The 22,195-nt window shown below is 40.5% G+C and overlaps 1 protein-coding gene across 8 annotated transcripts in view; it reads right to left on the bottom strand.

The window, feature by feature from the left end:
• The window catches only part of KCTD20 (potassium channel tetramerization domain containing 20), a 40,992-nt gene extending 20,492 nt beyond the window's left edge, over window positions 1–20,500 (bottom strand). For 6 of the 8 annotated variants that reach the window (XR_004676587.1, XR_004676588.1, XR_004676589.1 and 3 more), the window contains exons 1-2: window positions 20,413–20,500; window positions 134–339 (exon numbers count right to left, since the gene is read on the bottom strand). Coding sequence is in view for 3 of the 8 variants with exons in the window: in XM_034990862.1 (XP_034846753.1) it covers window positions 134–293 (160 nt within the window). In the remaining 5 variants the exon portion in view is untranslated. Of the gene's footprint in view, window positions 1–133; window positions 340–20,412 lie in introns of those variants that run through there. The other 2 variants (XM_034990867.1, XM_034990866.1) reach the window with 2 other exon arrangements.
• Between the last annotated feature and the right edge of the window lie 1,695 nt (window positions 20,501–22,195).

The following is a 22,195-nucleotide window of genomic DNA, read 5'->3' as shown; positions in this document are numbered from 1 at the left end:
GGCGGGCAGCCTTAGGTAACTGTGACGTGTGAGCTAAGCCAATCAGCTGGAGATGTTATTTATGCCTCTGGGCAGAGTGGACGCTCACGGGTCGGAAAGCCCTCCGAATTAGGTCGAGATCTAACCATCGTACCATCGCTCCTGGCACCTAGAGGGTAAGCGAGACTCTGAAGAGCGGAAGCAGTCAGGCTATTTGTTTCTCTCTCTTGGGCCGCAGCTGCAGGGTCATCGCTTAGGCAGCTCGCCTCCTGCCGCAGTACCCTGTCGCTCTCGCCGCCGCGGTGAACATTCATGCTTGGGTTCTGGATCCTGAACTGTCTGCTGGGCCAGAAAAAAAGCCTGGAAGACAGGAATGTGCAGGATTTAGAAAGCTCTCCAGACAGGTTTCAAGGACTTTAAGGCATGAAAGCCGAGCTGGAGAACTCACAGACGGCTCACATTCTTGTTCGGAGAAGAAACGACATCTTAAACTTATTTCTGTGATTTGATACTGGGAGGAACTGGACTTATTTAAATGGTCTTTACCAAATCACTAACAATGTAAGAACGTTGATCAACTTGTTATTTGAGAATAATTTTAAGCCGTATCCAAAACCAGACATGAAATCCACAATTTTGGCCACAATCATGATCAGTTCTCTAAGTTAAATGGTAGTGCAGTAATTTGGTGGTGTTTAGATCACCAAAAGAGGGGAAGAATCCAACGGGTCAATTAAAGAAAATCTGACCATATATTAAAAATAATCTAGACATATGTGTTCCTGCAACAATTAAGCACTAGGAAATGAAAACTGTCAACAACCATAATGCTCATGTAAGAATTGAAACAAGAAGTCACCTGCACTAAACACACAAAAAAACAAAATTGGACTTAAGTGCTCAAGTTCCTTTTTATAAGTTCTCTTTCACTTTCTGTACCTTATGCTTAACCCCAGCCCCCACCTCAAAATTACAACAACACATCATTGGCTAGAAGGCTAACTCTCCCCCAGACAGGACAGTCATGTGAGGAACCCATAACAAGCTACCGCCTCATGCCAGGCATTTGCTCATCGGGCAGAATGGGGAGGGGGGGCTATGTGAGAAGCTTCATACCTTTCTTCCAGATAATCATGCCCTGCAACCCTTCTATCCTTGGGGGATGCCCAACTATCTGAAATATTCCCGAAGTTTACCCTACTTATTAGCACTTTCAGTTTCTACTGTACTGATTTCCACTTGGTATTCTGGTGGAAGAATCATCTTACGTCACCACCAATTTTTATGCAAATGGTTGCATGCTAACACCATTTCAGGAAGAAATTCGGTCACTAAGAGCAGGAACTCGTAGCATGTAGATGTTAAAACAGATCCCTAGCGACTGGTAAAGTCAAATAAAACCACCACTGCCCTCAAGTTTGATTCAGAAGATGTCAAAATCAGGTCTACAGAACGGGGTAAGAAAAAGATCCATGGAATTGGAAAGAGCTTATTGCCAACATATTGCCAACATTGGAAAGACCAAAAGGGGGTCTGCTTCTTTAAGCTTAACTGGTTCTGAATGACAATGTTTCACTTTAACCTATAGATACAGCTTCTCAACTCTTCACTAGGATTAATGCTTAGTGGCACACACTAAGAAATCACCTAATGCAACATTTCCCAAAGTCTTCTATGAATTAATTCCTCTATAATCCTAGAAGGACAGAACAAAACTCTCTTAAACTTTGAAACCTAAAAAGTTAACTGACACCAAATTCTTCCACATACACCAGAGCAGCCAGTTTAAACATAATACCACTCCCCTTCCAGGATGAGGCTTTCATTCAACTTTGAATGTGTATTTTCACTGCCAACCATGGTTCAGTTCTGTAACCATCCCCCAAATGGATTGTGGTCCTCAGAACAGATCTAAGGAAAACGAAAAAGAAAAAAGAAAAGCAAAAGCAAGCACTTCAACAATGTAGTCTCTATTGCTACAAAACTATCTTTGGCCAAAACGCAGTCCTAAAGGTCATAGCAACATATGATTAAGAAACCAAAGGATTGGGCACCTAGGTAGCTCAGTCGTTAAGCGTCTGCCTTCGGCTCAGGTCATGATCCCAGGGTCCTGGGATCGAGTCCCACATCAGGCTCCCTGCTCAACGGGAAGCCTGCTTCTCCCTCTCCCACTCCCCCTGCTTGTGTTCCTGCTCTCGCTGTCTCTGTTGAAAAATAAATAAAACCTTAAAAAAAAAACAAAAAACCCAAAGGATTGTGCTGCCCCTAGCACACTGAACAATAGCTGAAGAGACTGCTTCAGGAAAGGATGAGGAGTCAGAAATATATTAATAATGGAGCTCAGACTATACGGCCATTAAGAAAACTTAACATCTAGCAAGCAGCTCGAGCTCCACTTCCACACAGTATATGCAAGCATTTTTATACACTCTAAAAAGCCCCACAAATATATTTTTTATTTCACAGGCCTCCCACGAAGGCTCATATTTTGTTAAGTCATGATTTTGCGGACCTGGAATAGCAAAACCCCTTAGCATCATAATCAAAATCTCCCATCTTGGAAAATTTACACACAATCTTTGCTAGTGGAATTATCTCGGAGACATATTGCATCTAAAAACAGACACACTGGTTTCTCCCAAAAACAATCATCTTGAGTATTAATCCAAAATAACCTCTAGTTATAATAAATCTATGTATTTTCTTACTTGCAATTTCCTCTAATCAATTATTTCTGAAGAAAACAAGATAATTACATGGATCACTGTGCCATTAAGTATAATATCTTGCACTGAACTATTCAGATTTTTAAAATCTAGTTGTAATGGGGTTAGGGGCAAACAACCCTAACATGAATGTATCTCAAAAGCATAATGCTTTCAGACTGTTAATGGTACAAGGGTTATGATCTTTTATTTATTCTTTTAAAAAGATTTTATTTATTCATTTGAGACAGAGAGAGTATGAGCAGGGAGGGGGCAGAGGAAGAGGGAAAAGCAGACCTCCTGAGTGGGGAGCCCAACATGGGGTGGATCCCAGGACCCCGAGAAGGGTATGATCTTTTAAAAGGCAGTTACCCTTTTTTTTTTTTTTTACTTCAGAGTAAGCTGGTGAAGATGAGGTAGGAGGTCACAGAATTTGGTAAATAAACCAGTCTACCCTTCATCTATAGTCCATAACCAGATTTAGAAAGTAATTACATCTTTGCCTAACCTTCATGCCAAACAAACCCCAGTCTTTTCAGTCTGTTCTTATATGAAAACCACATTTCTGTGACTGTTTTAATCATCTATCATGGACTTTGGTCTAGTTCCATTATGCTTTTTTATTTATGCATAGTAATGAGAACTCTACTGTTTTCTATTAAAGGTGAATAGGTTTTCCATTTTGCTTCACACATATTCTCTGATAATACCCAGGATTTCTGGCAATAGGTTAAAAAGGGGTAATAGTGGGGGTGGGGAGAGACAACAGAGATGAAAGATAAAATCTAAAATGTCTACATGAGGGGAGCCTGGGTGGCTCAGTCAGTTAAGCGTCAGACTCTTGATTCTGGCTCAGGTCATGATCTCAGGGTCATGGAATAGAGCCATGTGTCGGGCTCCTCACTCAGTGGGGAATCTGCTAGAGATTCTCTCCCTCTCCCTCTGCCCGCCACTCTCTCTAAAATAAATAAAATCTTAAAAAAAAAAAATTAACAAAGCTGTGATGAAATCTTTGCACATGTTATCTTTGGGCATCTCCCCATTATATCCTTGGAATAAACTCCAAGAAGTAAAATTGATATGGAAAAAGGTAAATAATTTTTAAGTTTTGATAGGTACTGCCAGATTGCCCTCTACAAATATACCAATTGAAAGTCTTTCCAGCAGCATGGAGCATTCATTTTCCAGAACTCTTGCTAACAGTGTTTCAGTTTTATCTTTGCTAATCTGATAAGTGAAATGTGATAACTCATTTTAATGTGGTAAATTAACAAGTCATTTTCATCAAAAATTTTACCTTTGAGAGCCTTAAAAGTTTTGGGTGGGTGGGGAAAAACAACCATGCTGGGTAGGTATTAGGTAATAGTGATTTATTCATATCAAGTTTGTCAGGCTTGACTAGAATCACTGGGTGTTTCCCAGGACTGTTCTCATCTCCCTGGAAGTCTGAGAGAATGAGGTATGATTACAAGACTACTCACCAGGATTGAAGCAAAGCAGGTTCTGGCTTTGGCTTCGTTATTAACTAGCCATGTCATCAAAACATTCTTTTTTTTAAAAGATTTTATTTATTTATTTGAGAGAGAGAGAATGAGAGACAGAGAGCATGAGAGGGAGGAGGGTCAGAGGGAGAAGCAGACTCCCTGCCGAGCAGGGAGCCCGATGCGGGACTCGATCCCGGGACTCCAGGATCATGACCTGAGCTGAAGGCAGTCGCTTAACCAACTGAGCCACCCAGGCGCCCTCACCAAAACATTCTTTAAGCTTCAGTATTTTCATCCATAAAAATAGAGAAGGTCTGCCATTACCAAGTTAGACAAACCTTTTTCAAACAGGATGCATGGCAAAGCTCTCAAAACTCATGAGGCACCATACAAAAGGCAAGAGATCTTGGGAGAGCTGTGTCAATCTCCCTATACAACTGCTCAGTATTTATTTAGCTAAGCATGTCATCATGCTCATCCTCTACTTTTGAATATACTTACGTTCTGACTATTGTCCGGTTCGGATTTCAGCCACCTTTCTCATTTTGATTCAGTGAGCCGATACCCTGTACTGTTTCTGGAATTCTACAAATTATTTTTGGCCTCAGCTGCCTAACTCTTCATTTGCACCTGACCTTCTGTGTCTTTCCATGCCCCCCGCAACTGCCCCAACCCACAAAAACACTGTATCTTCCTCTTCTATTGCCAAGCTGTCTTTTCTTTTGCTCTTTTACTCCTGCAGAATTCTAAAACACAAAGAATAATCCTGCACTCAGGCAGTACAGGCTTATTGCTCCTGACAGAAAATACTGAGAAGACAAAAATCACCCAGAATTCCTCTTCCAGACCTCCCTAAGCATAAATACACAGATATATTTCTTTTTATTTTTAAAATTTGAAATTCTGCTGTTTTATGCTGTATTTCTCAACATACCACGATTTTGCCTGTATGTCAACAGTTACACTCATATCATTTTCAATGGTACATACTATTCTATTACATGGTTATAACCAAATTTCGTGTTTTACTGCCTTTTTCTTTTTACATTCGATCTTTACCCATATAGAATTTGTTTTGTATACAGCATGAGGTATGGATCTACCAAAATTCAAATGGTTAACCAATTAACTGCCTTAATATATTCTGAAGAGTCCATTTTTTCCCATACTGATTTGAGATGTCACCTTTATCAAATACTAACATATAATAAATGCCTGATCTGGTTTTTACACTGTTCCACCGATTCATCTATTTCTGTGCCAATGTCATGTGTAATTTCAACAATCTTGCTATCATTTTTCTATGTCCCTTAGCTAGAAGTTCTAAATGGTATTTTTGTCAACAGGGAAATTTTTTTCTTCTAATTTTTAAAATTATGTCTTAATTATATTTTTTCTGCAATGAGCAACATGTTTTATTAGTTTAGAATTACTGTGATCAGAGTCATAGACCATTATATTTATTTTTTTTTTTAAAGATTTTATTTATTTGGCAGAGAGAGAGACACAGCGAGAGAGGGAACACAAGCAGAGGGAGTGGGAGAGGGAGAAGCAGGCTTCCCGCTGAGCAGGGAGCCTGATGCGGGGCTCGATCCCAGGACCCTGGGATCATGACCTGAGCCGAAGGCAGACGCTTAACGAATGAGCCACCCAGGCGCCCCAGACCATTACATTTAATGGATAGCAACTATACACAGATTCCTTATACCAGTTTCTTACCCAGAATGTAGCTTTGTTTTTAAAGATTCTATTTTTTAAGCAATCTCTACACCCAACATGGGGCTTGAACTCACAACCCTGAGATCAAGAGTCACATGCTCCACTGACTGAGCCAGCCAGGCGCCCATTTGTTCCAACTTTTATTATAGGAAGTAAAAATTCACTTTACCTGAAAAGATTACTGCCATAACTCATTCCAATGAAATCTTAAAAATGTGTGGATAATTGAAAACTTAATATTACAATTTTGCTGTTATTGTTGAGACAGTGTTTAATCAAATTTTTAATTTCAAAGTAAAACCTAAGTTTACTTCTGCTATTTTAACACATATGAATACATATGCATTAAAGATAGATTATGCTGTCTAGGTTAATACTGCAGCTATACCAGAAGACTTCTTCTGTGCAGAAAAAGAACTCCTAATACTGCACTTCTTGAATACTGGTCAAGGTTTTTATACATGCCCTTATATACTCTCCCTATGATCCTAAGCAATTAATCCCTAGTAAAGATCAACCCCTTTCCCTTAACTGCTTTATCTTTTGTTTCTATTTCTTTTCAAAGAACTAATCCTATAAAATGTTTTCCCATTTACCATACCATTTCTTAACAAAGTCTCAAATTAAGGGAAGCTATATTTAACCATACCCTATGCCGCCGCCCATATTTGCCAGCAAGTGCTTTGAAACCAGACTGCATAGTTTGGTTCTCAATTCCACCACCTATTTGCTATGTGAATCTGTGCACATGACTAACTTCTCTGAGACTCAATTTTCTCATCTGTAAATTGATAATATCTATTTAGAAGAGCTATTTTAAGGATCACAAATACTTTAGATCAAGCACAATCTCTGGCATATGGTAAACACTAAAAAAACCGTTAGCTGTTACTATTCATATATTCAAACCTAGCTTCAAGCTTATTAAAAATCATATTCAAAACATTTTTAAATCTCTGCTTGTTTCTTTCTTGCATTATTACCTACCTACCACATCATCCCTTATCTCAATTCCAACAGGCCTCTATCTCTGTGTAGCTGTTATTTTTTTTATATTAAGAATAACTACTGGAGGGCACCTGGGTGGCTCAGTCCTTAAGCGTCTGCCTTCGGCTCAGGTCATGATCCCATGGTCCTGGGATTGAGCCCCACATCGGGCTCCCTGCTCCGCAGGAAGCCTGCTTCTCCCTCTCCCATTCCCCCTGCTTGTGTTCCCTCTTCTCGCCTGTCTGTCTCTTTCAAATAAATAAATAAAATCTTAAAAAAAAAAAAAAAAAGAATAACTACTGGATTTTGAATATGTCCGTTTGCAGAGGTAATAAAATTCAATTATGATACCACTGTTAACTCTTAATTTCAAACATTTACTGATAACAGACATGTTATTTCTTTAAACCAAACCTGTAATTTTAGAACTAAAAACTACACAGCTTTCTTTTTTTGAAAGTAGGCTCCATACCCAATGAGGGGCTTGAAATAACAACTCTGAGATCTAGAGTTGTGTGCTCTACTGAGTGAGACAGTCAGGCGCCCCAAAACTACACAGCTTTCTAATGAATGTTTTGTATTAACTAAACACTTTTATCAGTTAGGTTTCTTTCTTTCTTTCTCTTTCTCTCTTTCTTTCTTTCTTTCTTTCTTTCTTTCTTCTTTTTTAAGATTTTATTTATCTGAGACAGAGAGAGCGCACAAGTGGGGAGGGGGGTCAAAGGGAGAGGGAGAAGCAGGCTTCCTGCTGAGCAGGGAGCCCAATGCGGAGCTCGATCCCAGGACCTTGAGATCATGACCTGAGCCGAAGGCAGACACCCAACCCACTGAGCCACCCAGGTGCCCCTAGGTTTCTTTTTTAATCTCTCAAATTCAGAAAGGTTTCTGGTAATCTCTTCAGTTTATCAACAAATCAGTCAACATGTATAGTCAGCATATATTTACCAAACATCTACCGTGTGGAACACACATAACATTGCGGGCCAGCAATGAGGGACACAAAGGATTGAGCAACAACTTCAGCGTTGATCCTAAGCTCCCACGTTGGTTAGGTGGGGATATGGGAAAAAAATAAACTAATATATACAGAATGAGTGGTTCTAAAAACACTGGTTCGAGTCTCAGGCCTATCCTCCCACCATAGGCTTACAGTGTGGTCCAGGAATTTGTAATTTTTTTAAAAAGTCAACTCCTCAGGCAGCTCCCATGTGCATTTAGGTTTGGGGATCATAAGAGAAACATAAAAGTCATAGAGTTCATATGAGAAAATCACCTCTAGGGGCGCCTGGGTGGCTCAGGTGTTAAGCGGCTGCCTTCCGCTCAGGTCATGATCCTGGGGTCCTAGGATGGAGTCCGCATCGGGCTCCCTGCTCAGCGGGGAGCCTGCTTCTCCCTCTCCCACTCCCCCTGCTTGTGTTCCCTCTCTCGCTCTCTCTCTGTCAAATAAATAAAAATCTTAAAAAAAAAAAAAAAAAAGGAAATCACCTCTAGCTAGTGTGGTTGGGAAAAGGAAGTCTTCATCAGACAAAAATCTGTGCTGGGCTCTGAAGGTAAGATTTTTTGCCCCAATTTTTCATTTTGAAACTTTTCAAATCTCCAGGAAAATGGAAAAATCATTACAATCAGTACACTCATATATACCATTCAGACTTACCAATGATCACCCTGTCTCATTTGTGTGCACTTACGCTTCCTCCCTCTCCCCACACATCTTCCAAATCACCTGAGGGTTACAGACTTTCTATCCCTAATACCTCAGTACGCATAGTCTAAGAATTATGACATTCTCCTACAAGACACAACAGTACCATTTTCATCTAAGAAAATGAACAATTCTGTAATCTCAACATATAATCCATAATCAAATTTACTAATTTGGCCTCATATTTTCTCTTATAGCCTTTTTTTGGGATCCATAATCCAATCAAGGCCCCTTCCTTGCATTTGGTTGTTCTGACTCTTAATATTACATTTCCCTCCCCCCCATTAAAAAAAATATATTTATTTGAGAGAGAGTACAGACAGGGAAAGGGAGAGAAACAGGAGCCCCGTGCAGGGTGCAGGGCTTGATCTCATGACCGCACGACCCTGAGATCACCACCTGAGTTGAAATGAAGAGTTGGAAGTTCAAATAACCGAGCCCCCCAGGGACCCCTGAAATTGACATTTTTAAAAAGTCTAGGTCAGTTCCAACATCCTGGATCTATTTCCATATAAGTAAAACATTTTCTTGTGTCTAAACAAGAATATGACCTAGATGGCAGTTGTATCCTTCTAAACACATCACATTAGAGGCACATAATGCCAGGTTACCCCACTACAGGGGATAAGTTTGATCACTAGTTAAATGGTGATCTACCAGATTATCCAGATCTCTCTTCATTGTAGAGAGAGATGTAATACCCTATCTCCCAATAACCTTTCACCCAGTGGTTTTAGCAATCTACTGATGATTCTTGCCTGAATCAGTTATTACATTTGGGGCTGCAAAATGATGGCTTTCTAATTGTGTTATTCATCCTACATCTGCTGTATAGCAGTCTTCCATGAAGTAGAACTCTTTCTTTACTCTTCCCTTATTTCTCCTAAGTATCATTATGAACTTAAAGATTTGTTTTAATCTAGGGGTTCCTGGGTGGCACAGTTGGTTAAGTGTCTGCCTTCAGCTCAGGTCATGATACCACAGTCCTGGGATCGAGCCCCGCATCGGGCTCCCTGCTCCGCGGGGGGCCTGCTTCTCCCTCTGCCTGCCGCTCCCCCTCTGCCTGCCGCTCCCCCTGCTAGTGTGCTCACTCGTTCTCTGTCAAATAAAGTCTTAAAAAACCAAGATTTGTTTTAATCTAGTATAATAATCCATTACCATAATTTTCTTTTTAAATTGTCCCCAATTTTTGGTTCAAACTGCCACAAATATGGCGGGTGGGGTTCCCATCGTCCTGTGTCATTTTAACACAATTCTATTTGCTTTTGAGGGTACTTTCTGGCATAAGATTTCTCTAAGCTCACCTTTTATCATCTCTACCCCAGACCTGGAATCAGCCACTTGTCCCTGAAACCTTTTTTCCTTTTAGTGGGCAATGGCATTCATAAATCAGGATATGAGCACTAGCTGTCCTTATAGCTATGAGGGTGTCATTGCTTCTAGGCCATTTCAATGGACAAAGTTGGGGACTTTTTTTTTTAAACAACTATGAATTTATACTGATATTTTCAATTCAAATGCAACACAATAGGTTTTTCTTAAATTAGTATATCTTTCCCCTCACAATGAAAATCTTGGTTCATAAACTAGTTTGAAAATTATAACATCAATATTATTACTAACAATAAAAATATACCAAATTTTAAGTGTCTATTGGGGTGGCAGTTCTTTTTGTCCTTAAAGTACATCCCACTAGGAATGTACAATCAGTATGCTATGTTCAATTTATTTTTTCTCTATAGGTATGTAGGTTAGGTTCATTTCTTTTTTTAAAGATTTTATTTATTTATTGACAGACACAGCGAGAGAGGGAACACAAGCAGGGGGAGTGGGAGAGGGAGAAGCAGGCTTCCCGCGGAGCAGGGAGCCCAATACAGGGCTCGATCCCAGGACCCTGGGACCATGACCTGAGCCAAAGGCAGACGCTTAATGACTGAGCCACCCAGGCGCCCCAGGTTCATTTCTCTTTATACTTAATATGTAAAACCTTTACATGGTTCAAAAGTTCAGGTATTATGGGGCACCTAGGTGGTTCAGTCAGTTGGGCGTCCCAACTCTTAATTTTGGCTCAGGTCCTGGTCTCAAGGTTGTGAGATGGAGCCCCGTGTGGGGCTCCATGCTCAGTGGGGAGTCTGCTTGGGATTCTGTCTCCCTCTCCCTCTGCCTCCCTACGCCAGAATAAATGGATGAATCTTAAAAAAAAAAAAAAAAAAAGGAATGCTCAGAAAAGTATCTTTCCCTTCCCTTTTCCCTCCAATCTTTCCCCATCTATTCCCTACAGATAACCAGTTTTATTAATTTCTGTTTATCCTTCATATTTCTCTTTGAAGAAATAAGCATAAAATGCATGCATATGTATAAATTCAAAATTCCATTTTTTCTTATACAGAAGATGGACCACTGTATCAAATGCTGTCTTTTGCTATTTTTACTTAACAATATATCCTGGAATTCACTACAAAGGAATGATTAGAAACCATCCTCATTCTTTTTATTACTATGTAATACTCCACTCTGTAGATGTTAATATGTAGAACTTTGATAGAGAAAAGAGGGAAGGGCATGCCAGACAGTGTAGATGGCATATAACAGGCAGGAAAGTACGAGTGAACAAGGCCTTATTACTATATAAAAGGGGGGTGGGGTGGGAGACCAATCAGGCTAGAGTGAAGGGTTAATGAAAAAGGATGGCAGAAATCAGGGTCATGATCGTATCATACAACTCCAGGGAACCCTGTGTATACCATCACCTAAGGAGCTGTACAATGCACAACCTGGAAGACTATATACAAAAACCCTGGGGGAAGATAAAGTTGAAAAATAAGATGGAGCCAGCTTATGGAAGCCTTGAATTACAAAGTAAAACAGAATTTTGTCTTGTAGCCAAAGTTTTTATATACAGAAGGCTCATGTTCAAAATGCTTGAAGATGAATGCTTCAAGATAAATATAGCCACAGATGGACTGGAATAGTTAAAAGAAGAGGCTATTGGAATTGTCCCAGTGTGAAGATCAACAGGATCTTAACAGGTTAATGGCAAGAAGGGTAATACTTAAGAAGAAATAGTCCTGCCTATGTTCAAAGAGCTTACAATCTAGTTGTTGAGAAAACTCAAAACACAAGAGTTTTATAATACAGAAGAGTAATATTTTGGAATAAGAGACCTTAGTGATTATATTGTCCAGTGGTTCTCAAGTTTAGCTGACAATCAGTATCACCCAGAACTCGTTAAAAACATATTCTTGGGCTCCATTCCCCAGAAATTCTGATTCAGTAAGTTTGGGGCAGAATCTGAGAACGAATTTTTAAGCTCTTCAGGTGATCCGGTGGGCTGGGTATGTTTGAGAACAAATGATTTAGTTTAACTTTTCATTTCATGGACGAGAGACTGATTCACAGCAATATTCTTTTTGAAGAATATTCTAGGAGACTTAAAATCTTGGAGTAGGGGGCGCCTGGGTGGCTCAGTTGGTTAAGCGACTGCCTTCGGCTCAGGTCATGATCCTGGAGTCCCGGGATTGAGTCCCATATCGGGCTCCTTGCTCAGCAGGGGGTCTGCTTCTCCCTCTGACCTTCCCCCCTCTCATGTGCTCTCTCTCTCTCATTCTCTCTCTCAAATAAATAAAATCTTTAAAAAAAAAAAAAATCTTGGAGTAGGGAGGCCTTTTTAATCAGGACCCAAAACCCAAAAGCTAAAAGAGAAAAGACAAATTTGACTACAACTCCCCCTCCCCCCCCAAAAACCAAAAACCTTTGTATGGTAAGGGATCCTAGAAAGACAGATTTGAAAAAGTGTATTTGCAACAGACTACACAGAGTTGTTATCACAATATTCAATGAGAGCTTAGGAAAATGCATGAAACTAACCTAACAGAAAAATGGGCAAAGGATGGAAAAAGAGACATACCCAAAAGAGAGTTGGTGCAGCTGTATTTATAGCCTTCAAAATAGAATTTAAGGCAAAAACTACACAAGCTGGGGAAGGCATAAAATTCAAAGATGTCTGTTGGCAGACAGATGTCTGTTTCGTATTTCTTCTACCTTGGCTTTTTTCCAAGGTAGAAGAAATGAGAGAAGAGATGCAGGAGAGAAGAGGACATTCCAATTCCACAGAAAGGCTGGAGCTGCTTCCACTTTCCTTTTCTTTCCTTCTCCCCTATGAATTCTGAGGCCAGGCTAACAGGCTGGCAGATAAAAGCACAATGACAGTAGTGACAAGATCATAATTGCTTGGATATACTTTCCTGTCTTTTCTACTTGACATCCCCAATTTACTACCCTCAGTACCTTTTTGTCCATATAACTTATGTCCAAGAACAGGTTTTGTGCACAAAGAGACTATATTACAATTACTTGGATTTAAGTTAAGACTTAAGACCTTGTGTTCAATTTATAATTAAGATTGCCCTTACTCAGTTTCTTTTACAAATTTATCAAATTAATTAAAAAACTACTGTATTAGAAACAAAAAGATTTAAGCAATAAAAACTTTTATACTTACCACCCAGTTTAAAATAGAAAACATGGTAATATACTGAATACTCTATAACCACTATCCTAAAAGTTTGGTATTTCCAGCAAATATTTCAAACTATATCTACAATCTTCACATATTCTCTTTTCTTGTTTTAGCACTTCAACTGCCTACCAAGCAAATCTTTAAGTAATGAAAAAACTCTGGTAAATCCTAAAAAGTTAAACCAATGAACCTAGTTTATCTCAAGAAGTTCTTAAATATTGCTACTCAAACAGCAAAGTTTTCTTCCATCCTTAAACTAGTAATCAAATCTAAAACCCAAGTACTCAAGAACACATTCTACATTAGAATCACAAATGATTCAGCGGAGATTGTTCAATATGTCAAATTGCTACAAACCTTACATCTTAAGTACAGATGGCCATAAACTTTATTCACACGTATCATGTGCCACATATGGTTCTAAGTAAAAATGTTATTTTTAAAAGATTTTATTTATTTGAGAGAAAGAGAGAGAGGGAGCAAGCAGAGGTGGGGGGAAGGGCAGAGGCAGGCTTCCCACTGAGCTAGATCCCCACTGACTAGATCCCAGGACTCCAGCGTCATGATCTAAGCCAAAGGCAGATGCTTAACTGACCAACTAGCCACCCAGGTGCCCCATGTTATTTAATAGTCAAAAAACTCGGGGCGCCTGGGTGACTCAGTCGTTAAGCGTCTACCTTCAGCTCAGGTCATGATCCCAGGGTCCTGGGATCAAGCCCCCCAGTTGGGCTCCCCGCTCAGCGGGAAGCCTGCTTCTCCTTCTCCCACTCCCCCTGCTTGTGTTCCCTCTCTCTCTCTCTGTCAAAATATAAATTAAAAAAAAAAAATCTTAAAAAAAAATTTTTTTTAAATAGTCAAAAAACTTTATGAAATAGGTGCCATTATTACCCCCATTTGATAGGTGAGGAAGAAAGAGGTTAAGGAAAGTTCCCACAGTCACACAGCTAATAAATAGTGGAGCAAGGTTTTAAACCCAGGTGTCTGGCTTCACTGTCTACTGTAAATTACCATCGTGTTACCTCTCCTTATAGGTCTGATTTACTTCCCGATTTCTACCTAAGTTGCAGAGGTTTGGAGATCTAATTCCAAGCCCAAAATCTGGGGCCTGAGCATACAACCTCACTGGAACAATAATGGGCATACATAGCACCTTTTCTGTTTAAATAGTTGCTATGAGAGGACTTCTAAAACAACTAACTCCACATGGGGATTGATTTTACAGTGTGAATTCCCAGAGTTCAAAGATCTTCGCTAATTCTGCTTTAACTTTTTAACTTTTTTACCTAAAAACTGCATAGATGAAATTCTATAATTTCCACACAGGTGTTTCTTTTGATTGGATTCAACTAGTTATAGTCATGCTAGTGACACCTTAAGCTAAGAACAATCCAAGGCAGGTAACAGACCAGGCAAAGCTTAGGATTCCTAAGAAAAAGCCAGTCAACATATAATACAATCTCCAGGGTGAGGTTCCTAATGTCCAGGACACTCTTCTGTTTGTTAAAAACCTAAAATCCTTTAAAGGAAGAGAGATACAATTAAAGATTACTTTGGCAAACTTCCAGGAAATATCCAAGGGACATACGACTAGCAATGTCTTAAAAGGAACAGTGCAAGGCAGTGCAATTAAAAAATTAAAAAATGTATTAGTCAATACAGTAGGCCACTTTATAGGAAAAAGCTAAGTGAATGTATGGCAAGAAAGAGCTGAAGCTCTTAGGGGAGAGATCCATGGATCTGTACTGTAGCTACAGAACATGTTGAAAATTCTGGAGACAACCCAAAATCATTGTCAGAAGATGGTTCAAGGACCAGTACCAATTAGTGTCAAAAGTTTTCAGTGAATTCTTAGCAGAAATGAGGACAATGCAATATACATATACACAGACAAATCAGTCCAGTTCAAAGACACTGGACATTGACTGGGACATCATCAATCTAATAACAGGTTTGTAGGAAAAAGTACTAGCATATTAGATATATACATGATTTCAAGATATATCATGATTTCAAAAATATTATAATGTGAACTGAAGAGTTATAGTATATGTTACTGTAATGCTTTTTTGGGAAGGACAGTCCTTTGTACCTAAATTATACCTTCAATTCTTTTTTGATATTACATGTCTTTTATGAAATAATGACAGAAAATGATGACCAGATTTTATTTTATTTTTTTAATGTACAAAGATACTGGCAACCTTATGATGGGCTCCCAATTTCCTCCCCCACATTTTACCAATCATGAATCTCAAAAAATCTGGATCCCAATAACCTTCTACCTAGGACTACAAAAACACTTCTACCAGTTTAGTCCAGGCTACCTAAAAATATCCAAAAATAAAGTGTCTTGCTTTGCTCACTCACTGAATAGCAATCCTTGGGGAAAAATTTTTCTTCTTTTTGAGTTGAGCTGAAGTCTGCCTTCCTCCCCACACCCACCATGACTTCCATGCTTGGTTTTAGTCCTATTGCCTGGAATCCTTCAGAAAAATAGGTAAAATAGAAAAACAACTGCTTGAAGGCGTCAGACAACTAAGTAGCCAAGACTTGAAGCCTGGAGAGAAGCTATGATGGTCAGTTTTATATGTAAACTTGCTTAAGCTACAGTCTTAGTTCAATCAAAACCCTAATCTTGATGTTACTGTGAAAGTATGTGGTAGATGCGATTAAAAGTCTATAATCACTTCAATTAAGGAAGATTATTTTAGATAATCTGAGTGGGCCCGATCCAGTCAATTGAAAGGCTTTAAGAGCAAAACTAAGGTTTCTCTGAGAAAGAAGAAATTCACCTGTGGGTTGCAGCTTCAACTCCTGTCCAGAGTTCCACCCTACTCTTCCTGATGGTCTAGCCCAGTCCCCACAGTTCTAGAAACCAACTCCCTGTGATAAGTATCTTAACATATATATAGGTGCACCTGGGTGTGTGTGTATTTATAAAGGATATATATTATTGTGTTATATATACACACAGAACCATAATTGATAATTAAAATCTTTCCATAAAGAAAACTCCAGGACCAAATGGCTTGACTAGCAAATTCTTCCTTATCTTTAAGGAAGAAATTACATCAATCTTATACAAACTCTTCCTGAAAATAGAAAAAGGAGGGGGGGCGCCTGGGTGGCTCAGTCATTAAGTGTCTGCCTTCGGCTCAGGTCATGATCCCAGGGTCCTGGGATCGAGCCCCCATCAGGCTCCCCAATCCGCGGGAAGCCTGCTTCTCCCTCTCCCACTCCCCTGCTTGTGTTCCTGCTCTCGCGAGCTCTCTTCTCTGTCAAATAAATAAAATCTTAAAAAAAAAGAAAAAGGAGGAATATTTCCCATTTCATTTTCTGAGGTTATTTTCTCTCATAAACACAAGCACAAAAATCCTAAACATTATTAAAAAAATCAGGGCGCCTGGGTGGCTCAGTTGGTTAAGCGACTGCCTTCGGCTCAGGTCATGATCCTGGAGTCCCTGGATGGAGTCCTGCATCGGGCTCCCTGCTCGGCAGGGAGCCTACTTCTGCCTCTGACCCTCCCCCCTCTCATGTGCTCTCTCTCTCTCAAATAAATAAATAAAATCTTAAAAAAAAAAAAAATAAAATCCAGGTACATAAAAAGGGATAATACATTACGAGGAAGGTTGGCTTAACATTCTAAAAATCAATTAATATAATTCACTGCATTAAAAGACTAAAAAGAAGGTTTTAGATTAATAACTAAAGTAGCATGAAACAGTATTTTTTTTTTTTAAGATTTTAATTTATTTGACAGAGAGACACAGAGAGAGAGGGAACACAAGCAGGGAGAGCGGGAGAGGGAGAAGCAGGCTTCCCGCGGAGCAGGGAGCCCGATGGGGGGCTTGATCCCAGGACCCCGGGACCATGACCTGAGCCCAAGGCAGATGGTTAACGACTGAGCCACCCACGTGCCGCGATTTAAGGTTTAAAAAAGGCACATTGAAATAAATATATTCTTAGAAAAAAAGACTGAAAATATTATTCTCCCTTAATTGTAGTGTGAGTGTCCATGTTTTTGTTTTTTAAGATTTTATTTGAGAGAGAGAAAGCACGAGAGAGGGGAGGGTCAGAGGGAGAAACAGACTTTAAGCCTCTTCTAAGAAAAAAACATTCTGGAATCGAGGGTCCTGGGATGGAGTCCCACATTGGGCTCCTTACTTGGCAAGAAGCCTGCTTCTCCCTCTGCCTGCCACTCCCCCTGCTTGTGTGCTTGTGCTCTGAAATATAAACAAATAAAATCTTAAAAAAAAGAAAAAGAAAAAAATTCTAACATTTTCTTGAAGAGTTCCCTGTTTCAGAAACATTTTTCTTTTTTTCCATTTTAAGAGTAGTAACACTTTTATTTTAGAGACTTTGGAATAATCAATAAAATGCAATTTAAAAAACACATATTATGGGTCGCCTGGATGGCTCAGTCGGTTAAGCGTCCAACTCTTGGTTTTGGCTCAGGTCATGATCTCAAAGTCGTGAGACTGAGCCCTACATCGGGCTCCGCACTGGGCATAGAGCCCGCTTGGGATTCTCTCTCTCCCATTCCCTTTGCCCCTCCCCCACATGTGTGTATGCGCATGTGCACTCGTGCGCTCGCTCTCCTCAAAAGAAAAACATATATCAAAAACTTTTTTCATCCATACTTATTTCCTCCCTACATTCCAGAAATGCATATACTATTTCATTAATCTCATTTCCCCTAATATATCAAATCAGATTCATAGTTAGATCAGTTTTATATTGTCTCCCACAGAATACCTAATAACTTCGATAAGAACAAGTATAGTTATTCAACTTCAAAATATTCTGGACATTTCTCAAACATCTAATATTTAATAAAAATTCACCAATGTACTTATCTTAACCTTTACTGAATTTTTAAAAAGTATTGTTTGTAATGTCTCTTGGGATTAGAAGGTAACTGCTCTTATTTGAACTTTTACTATTTCAAGCTTCAGAGTCCTCATTTTAGTACTCCCACTCCATGATTTATATGGTTACATCACATTCTCCTTCACTCTCCATTTTTCCAGAAAATACTGCTTTTGTAGTCATGTGGAGGTCTCTATATTTTCTCTACTTATAACTGAATTTCTTTCTACCTTTTTAATTTTTGAAGCATTCTTCTTGAGAAGACTTAGCAGAAAGAACACTGGGCTAGGAGCCAGGGGTCCTCACCTCTGCCATCTCATCTCTCAGATTCTGTATCTGAAAAATGAGAGGACTGCACTAGATAAATTTGTAATAGGTTTCCTTATATCTCTAGGCTTCATATTTTCATGATTCTGGGCCTTCCCACTAGAAGTCATTCAGCATTCCAACAACTTTCCTAAACTTTTTACTCCAGTTAGCCAAGGAGGGGCAGACATGTTCAGATTCAGGGGTAGGGGGAAAGAAACAATAATCAGCAAGTCCAGGGCTACAGAAGGAAAGACATGATATTTGTGGACCAATCAGAAAAAGATTAATAAGAGATAGGAGACAAAAAATATGTGAAAAACAGAAATCAAACAGCCTAACTCTAACCTCACCCCTACATATCTATTTAAGAGGAACTAGAAAAAGCTTTTAGCAGCAGAGGTTACTTAGCCCTCATTTCCGTTTCAAGGGAGCAATGCAACTGTGTGCCATCTCTGCAATATTGTTGCTAAAGTGGCCCCCTACAGGCTTGCCACAAAATTGGCATTACTGGGGTATTTGATGACTGAATTAGAGCGCAGCTGAACTGAAAGCTCTCATAAATGCTACCAGTACCGCTAGGTACCATGAAATCTGAGGACTCCAGTCCATGGAAATTACATGGCATTGGCTGCCCTGGTTCTAACGGGAAGACTGAAACTGAGCTCGTTGGGATGGTAAGATGTGGCCTGACGACACTGCGTAAATTCTGAGGATACTGGAAGCAGACCCCAGAAAGAAAAAGTACAGATTAATAGGCACTGGCTATCTCTAACCCAAGGCAATATCAGAATATGTATGAAAGTCATTTCCTACCCTGGTGTCAGAGTCCAAGAAAACACTAGCTTAAGTTTCCCTCTGGAGAGGCCAGCTTCTTGGCTTATGACTGGTTGGAGGGGAGGGGAGAGTAAATCAACAAACGGATGACGGAGTTGGGCAGTTGTAAAGATTCTCAGGCCAGCCCTATGGTGGTGTTGCTCAAAGTGTGGCCTAACACCCCAAGGAAGGGGGTGCCTGCTTAAAACGCAGTTTCAGGGACTCATCACAGATCTCGAGAATCAAATTTCTGGGAGTGGTACTGGCATTTTTAAGGAGCAAACTTACATTTGAGAATTACTACCCCAGAATAGGAGTGGGGGGTGGGGAGTGGGGGGTGGGGGTGGGGCCGGGGATAGGAACTGAGGTGAGGTTCTCTGGACTCTGGATTCATTACATTTGACTACACCATTTTGTTTTGGGGACCATTAAAAAAACCCCTCAATTTCTCAGGTAACAGAGGCAGCTAGTTGTCTAACAGTTCACAGGGGCACAATGAAAGCGCCTGGAAAATGCATTTTCACAAACTGGTTAAAGAGTTCCTCCAAGGCCTTGTTTACCGTGTTTGTTTGTTTGTTCACTGGTTTCTTGTTTAAAAATAAACCGGTCCAGCCCAGGAATTTTCAGGAAGAATCACAAATTCCAAAATAGAAGAGGTTTTTGTTTTTTGATAGCGCAGAACTAGGCTTGTAAACCTGAAGTCACTGTCTGCTCTAAAAAGGGTTTCACTTAAAAGAAGATCCCCGGTTAAGGCTCTGCCCAGCTCTTCTGCCCTCAGAGCTACTAATGAAAGCCAGTAATTTGTGGGTGGCAGAGAAGGAAGACTCTGAAGCAGGGGTGCGGCGCGAGCAAGACGCACTCTCCGCTCCAGAGTTTGACAAGAGGCCCGAACTACCTGATTTTTAACGAGTTCCATTAAGTGCCAGGGGAAAAGGCGTCTGCAAATGCGTTACCAAGAAACACTCCGCGGTTACCGTCGTTTCTCTGCGGGCGGGATGAAGACACCCCAGGCCTGCACGAAACAGTCAAGTTACACTCTAGCTGTCCCCCGCGACTGCGTTTACGATTTCCATATAAGGTGACACCCCCCTTCCCGGATTGTAAGACTTTATCCTCAGCACGAAAACGGGCGGCCGAAACCCACTTGCGGACATCTTTCCTCGCGATGATTTTAGTCCCGCGGCCTTTCAACTGGGGTCCGACCCGGCGGGCGTCCGCCCGAGCGGCGGCCTGAGGAGACGCCCCCCCCCCCCCCCCGACACAAAGGCAAAGCCCGGGCCCTGCCCGCCGCCACACTCGCCCTACCGGGTTCCGAGCCACGCTTACCTGACGCTCCCCGAACCCGCCCGGGAGGCGCGCGCACACGGCGCCGCGAGAAGCCGCCGCGGGGACCCGCCGTGCCGCAGCAGCGCGCGCCCCCCGCCCTGGCCGGCGCGGCCACGCGGCTGAGTCAACCTGCGCTTCACATTAAGAGTCCCCTCGGCGCGCGGGGCACGCCGGGAAGGCTGGGCTCCGGACCCTCCGCCTGGGGTGGCCGCTGATAGGTGTCCTCTTTCTTTCCCGACACGCCCACCCGCCCGAAGGAGGACGCTCTCGCGCCTACACTGCTGGGGTGGATTCGATTTCTGAGCTGCGGATGCCCCCTTTCAATTATTAAAGGTAGTTTACCTGAGTTGTAAAATAATCTCGCGCAGCCCCAGGACAGCTAATGCTCAAAGAAGATTGTGGAGCACCTCGATCTCTCCACGCATTTGGGGAGGGGGGTAGGTAGTAAGAATAACGGAGTTCCTTAAACACGTTTTGCTTAGAAGCCCCTATCCTGGGTTTGCATTCTGACCAAAGCAGGAAAAAAAAAAACACCCACATTTTCCTCAAACTTTGAATTAATGAAACCACGTGGTAGATATAGCAAACAAAGTTGAATTACAAATTTTAAATCAACCGGAAGCAAATTATTGGAAAATTGGTGTGTTACGAGTAAAATATTTCAACACTCAAACATATTAACGTATGGTCCATGTCCTATAAAACGAGTGCTGAAAACATGAAGGAAATAGTATCAGTCCTTATTGTCCTGATTTCTAGTGGCTTTTGTATTTTTTAAAAGTTATAAAGTTATACTTATTATGCAAACAGTTTTATTTTAAAATTGCTGAAAACTGGGCACCTGGGTGGTTCAGTGGGTTAAGCGTGGGACTCAGTTTCTGCTCAGGTTGTGATCTCAGGGTCGTGGGATAGAGCCGGCATAGGGTTCCCCACTGAGGGGGGTGTGGGGAGTCTACTTGTCCTCCCTCTACTCCTCCCTCCCCTCTCATAAATAAAAATAAAATCTTTAAAAAATTTTGTTGAAAACCATGTAAATTAATAGCATGATTTCTTAAATTCTGAGTCAACTTTTTTTTTGTTACAAAAGTCTCTAGAAACTAATTTGAGGCCAAAGATTAGGATTAGAGTTGAAGTGGAAGGAATATGAGGAAATTGTTTTGACTCTCTAATAGGTTGCAAATGGTTGCTGGTTACTTGTAGAGCAAAACTGCGTTATCAGGGTCAACAACTTTAACTTTAAAAACTGAAGCTATACATTTTTTTCATTATAATTTGACTTTTAGAGGTCTTCGAGGATCTTAGGATCCAAACTTTACAATCAAAGTAACCTAGAGGATTGTTCAAACTAATACCTTTATTTCCATTTCTGTAAAGTACAATGTTATGCCTGAGGGCAGAAAAGAAGGAAAGGAAGAAAACCTTGATATTCCTGCAGGATAGTTCTTGAAGCAAATTCTTCTGGAAAGTTTTCTCTGTGCAGATTTGTAACACAAAAATCTGGCACAAAGATCAGACAATCAGGCTAATGACTGTGTCTTTTAATTAATAGTTAAGACTAAATTGTTCTTTGTCTCTACTTTCATGTAATGAATAGCATATCAGACCTAGCAATTTTTGGGGTAGACACCAAGGAGATGAAGTATGAGAAATATATATTCATAGAAAGCACTGGTGTATGCTGATTTTTATCATTCATTTGTAAGTTAATGCCTCTCCAAACCTGAATCTCTCAGATGCATTTGTATCTGAAGCTGAAACCCTTTCTAATGTCATATTGGCAGAC

Source organism: Mirounga leonina, unplaced genomic scaffold (genome assembly GCF_011800145.1).
Source record: "Mirounga leonina isolate KUSES-001 unplaced genomic scaffold, KU_Mleo_1.0 Mir_53, whole genome shotgun sequence".
In the NCBI taxonomy this organism is placed as follows: domain Eukaryota; kingdom Metazoa; phylum Chordata; class Mammalia; order Carnivora; family Phocidae; genus Mirounga; species Mirounga leonina.
Note: the sequence above shows the minus strand (reverse complement) of the source record. Positions and strands in the feature narration are given on the sequence as shown.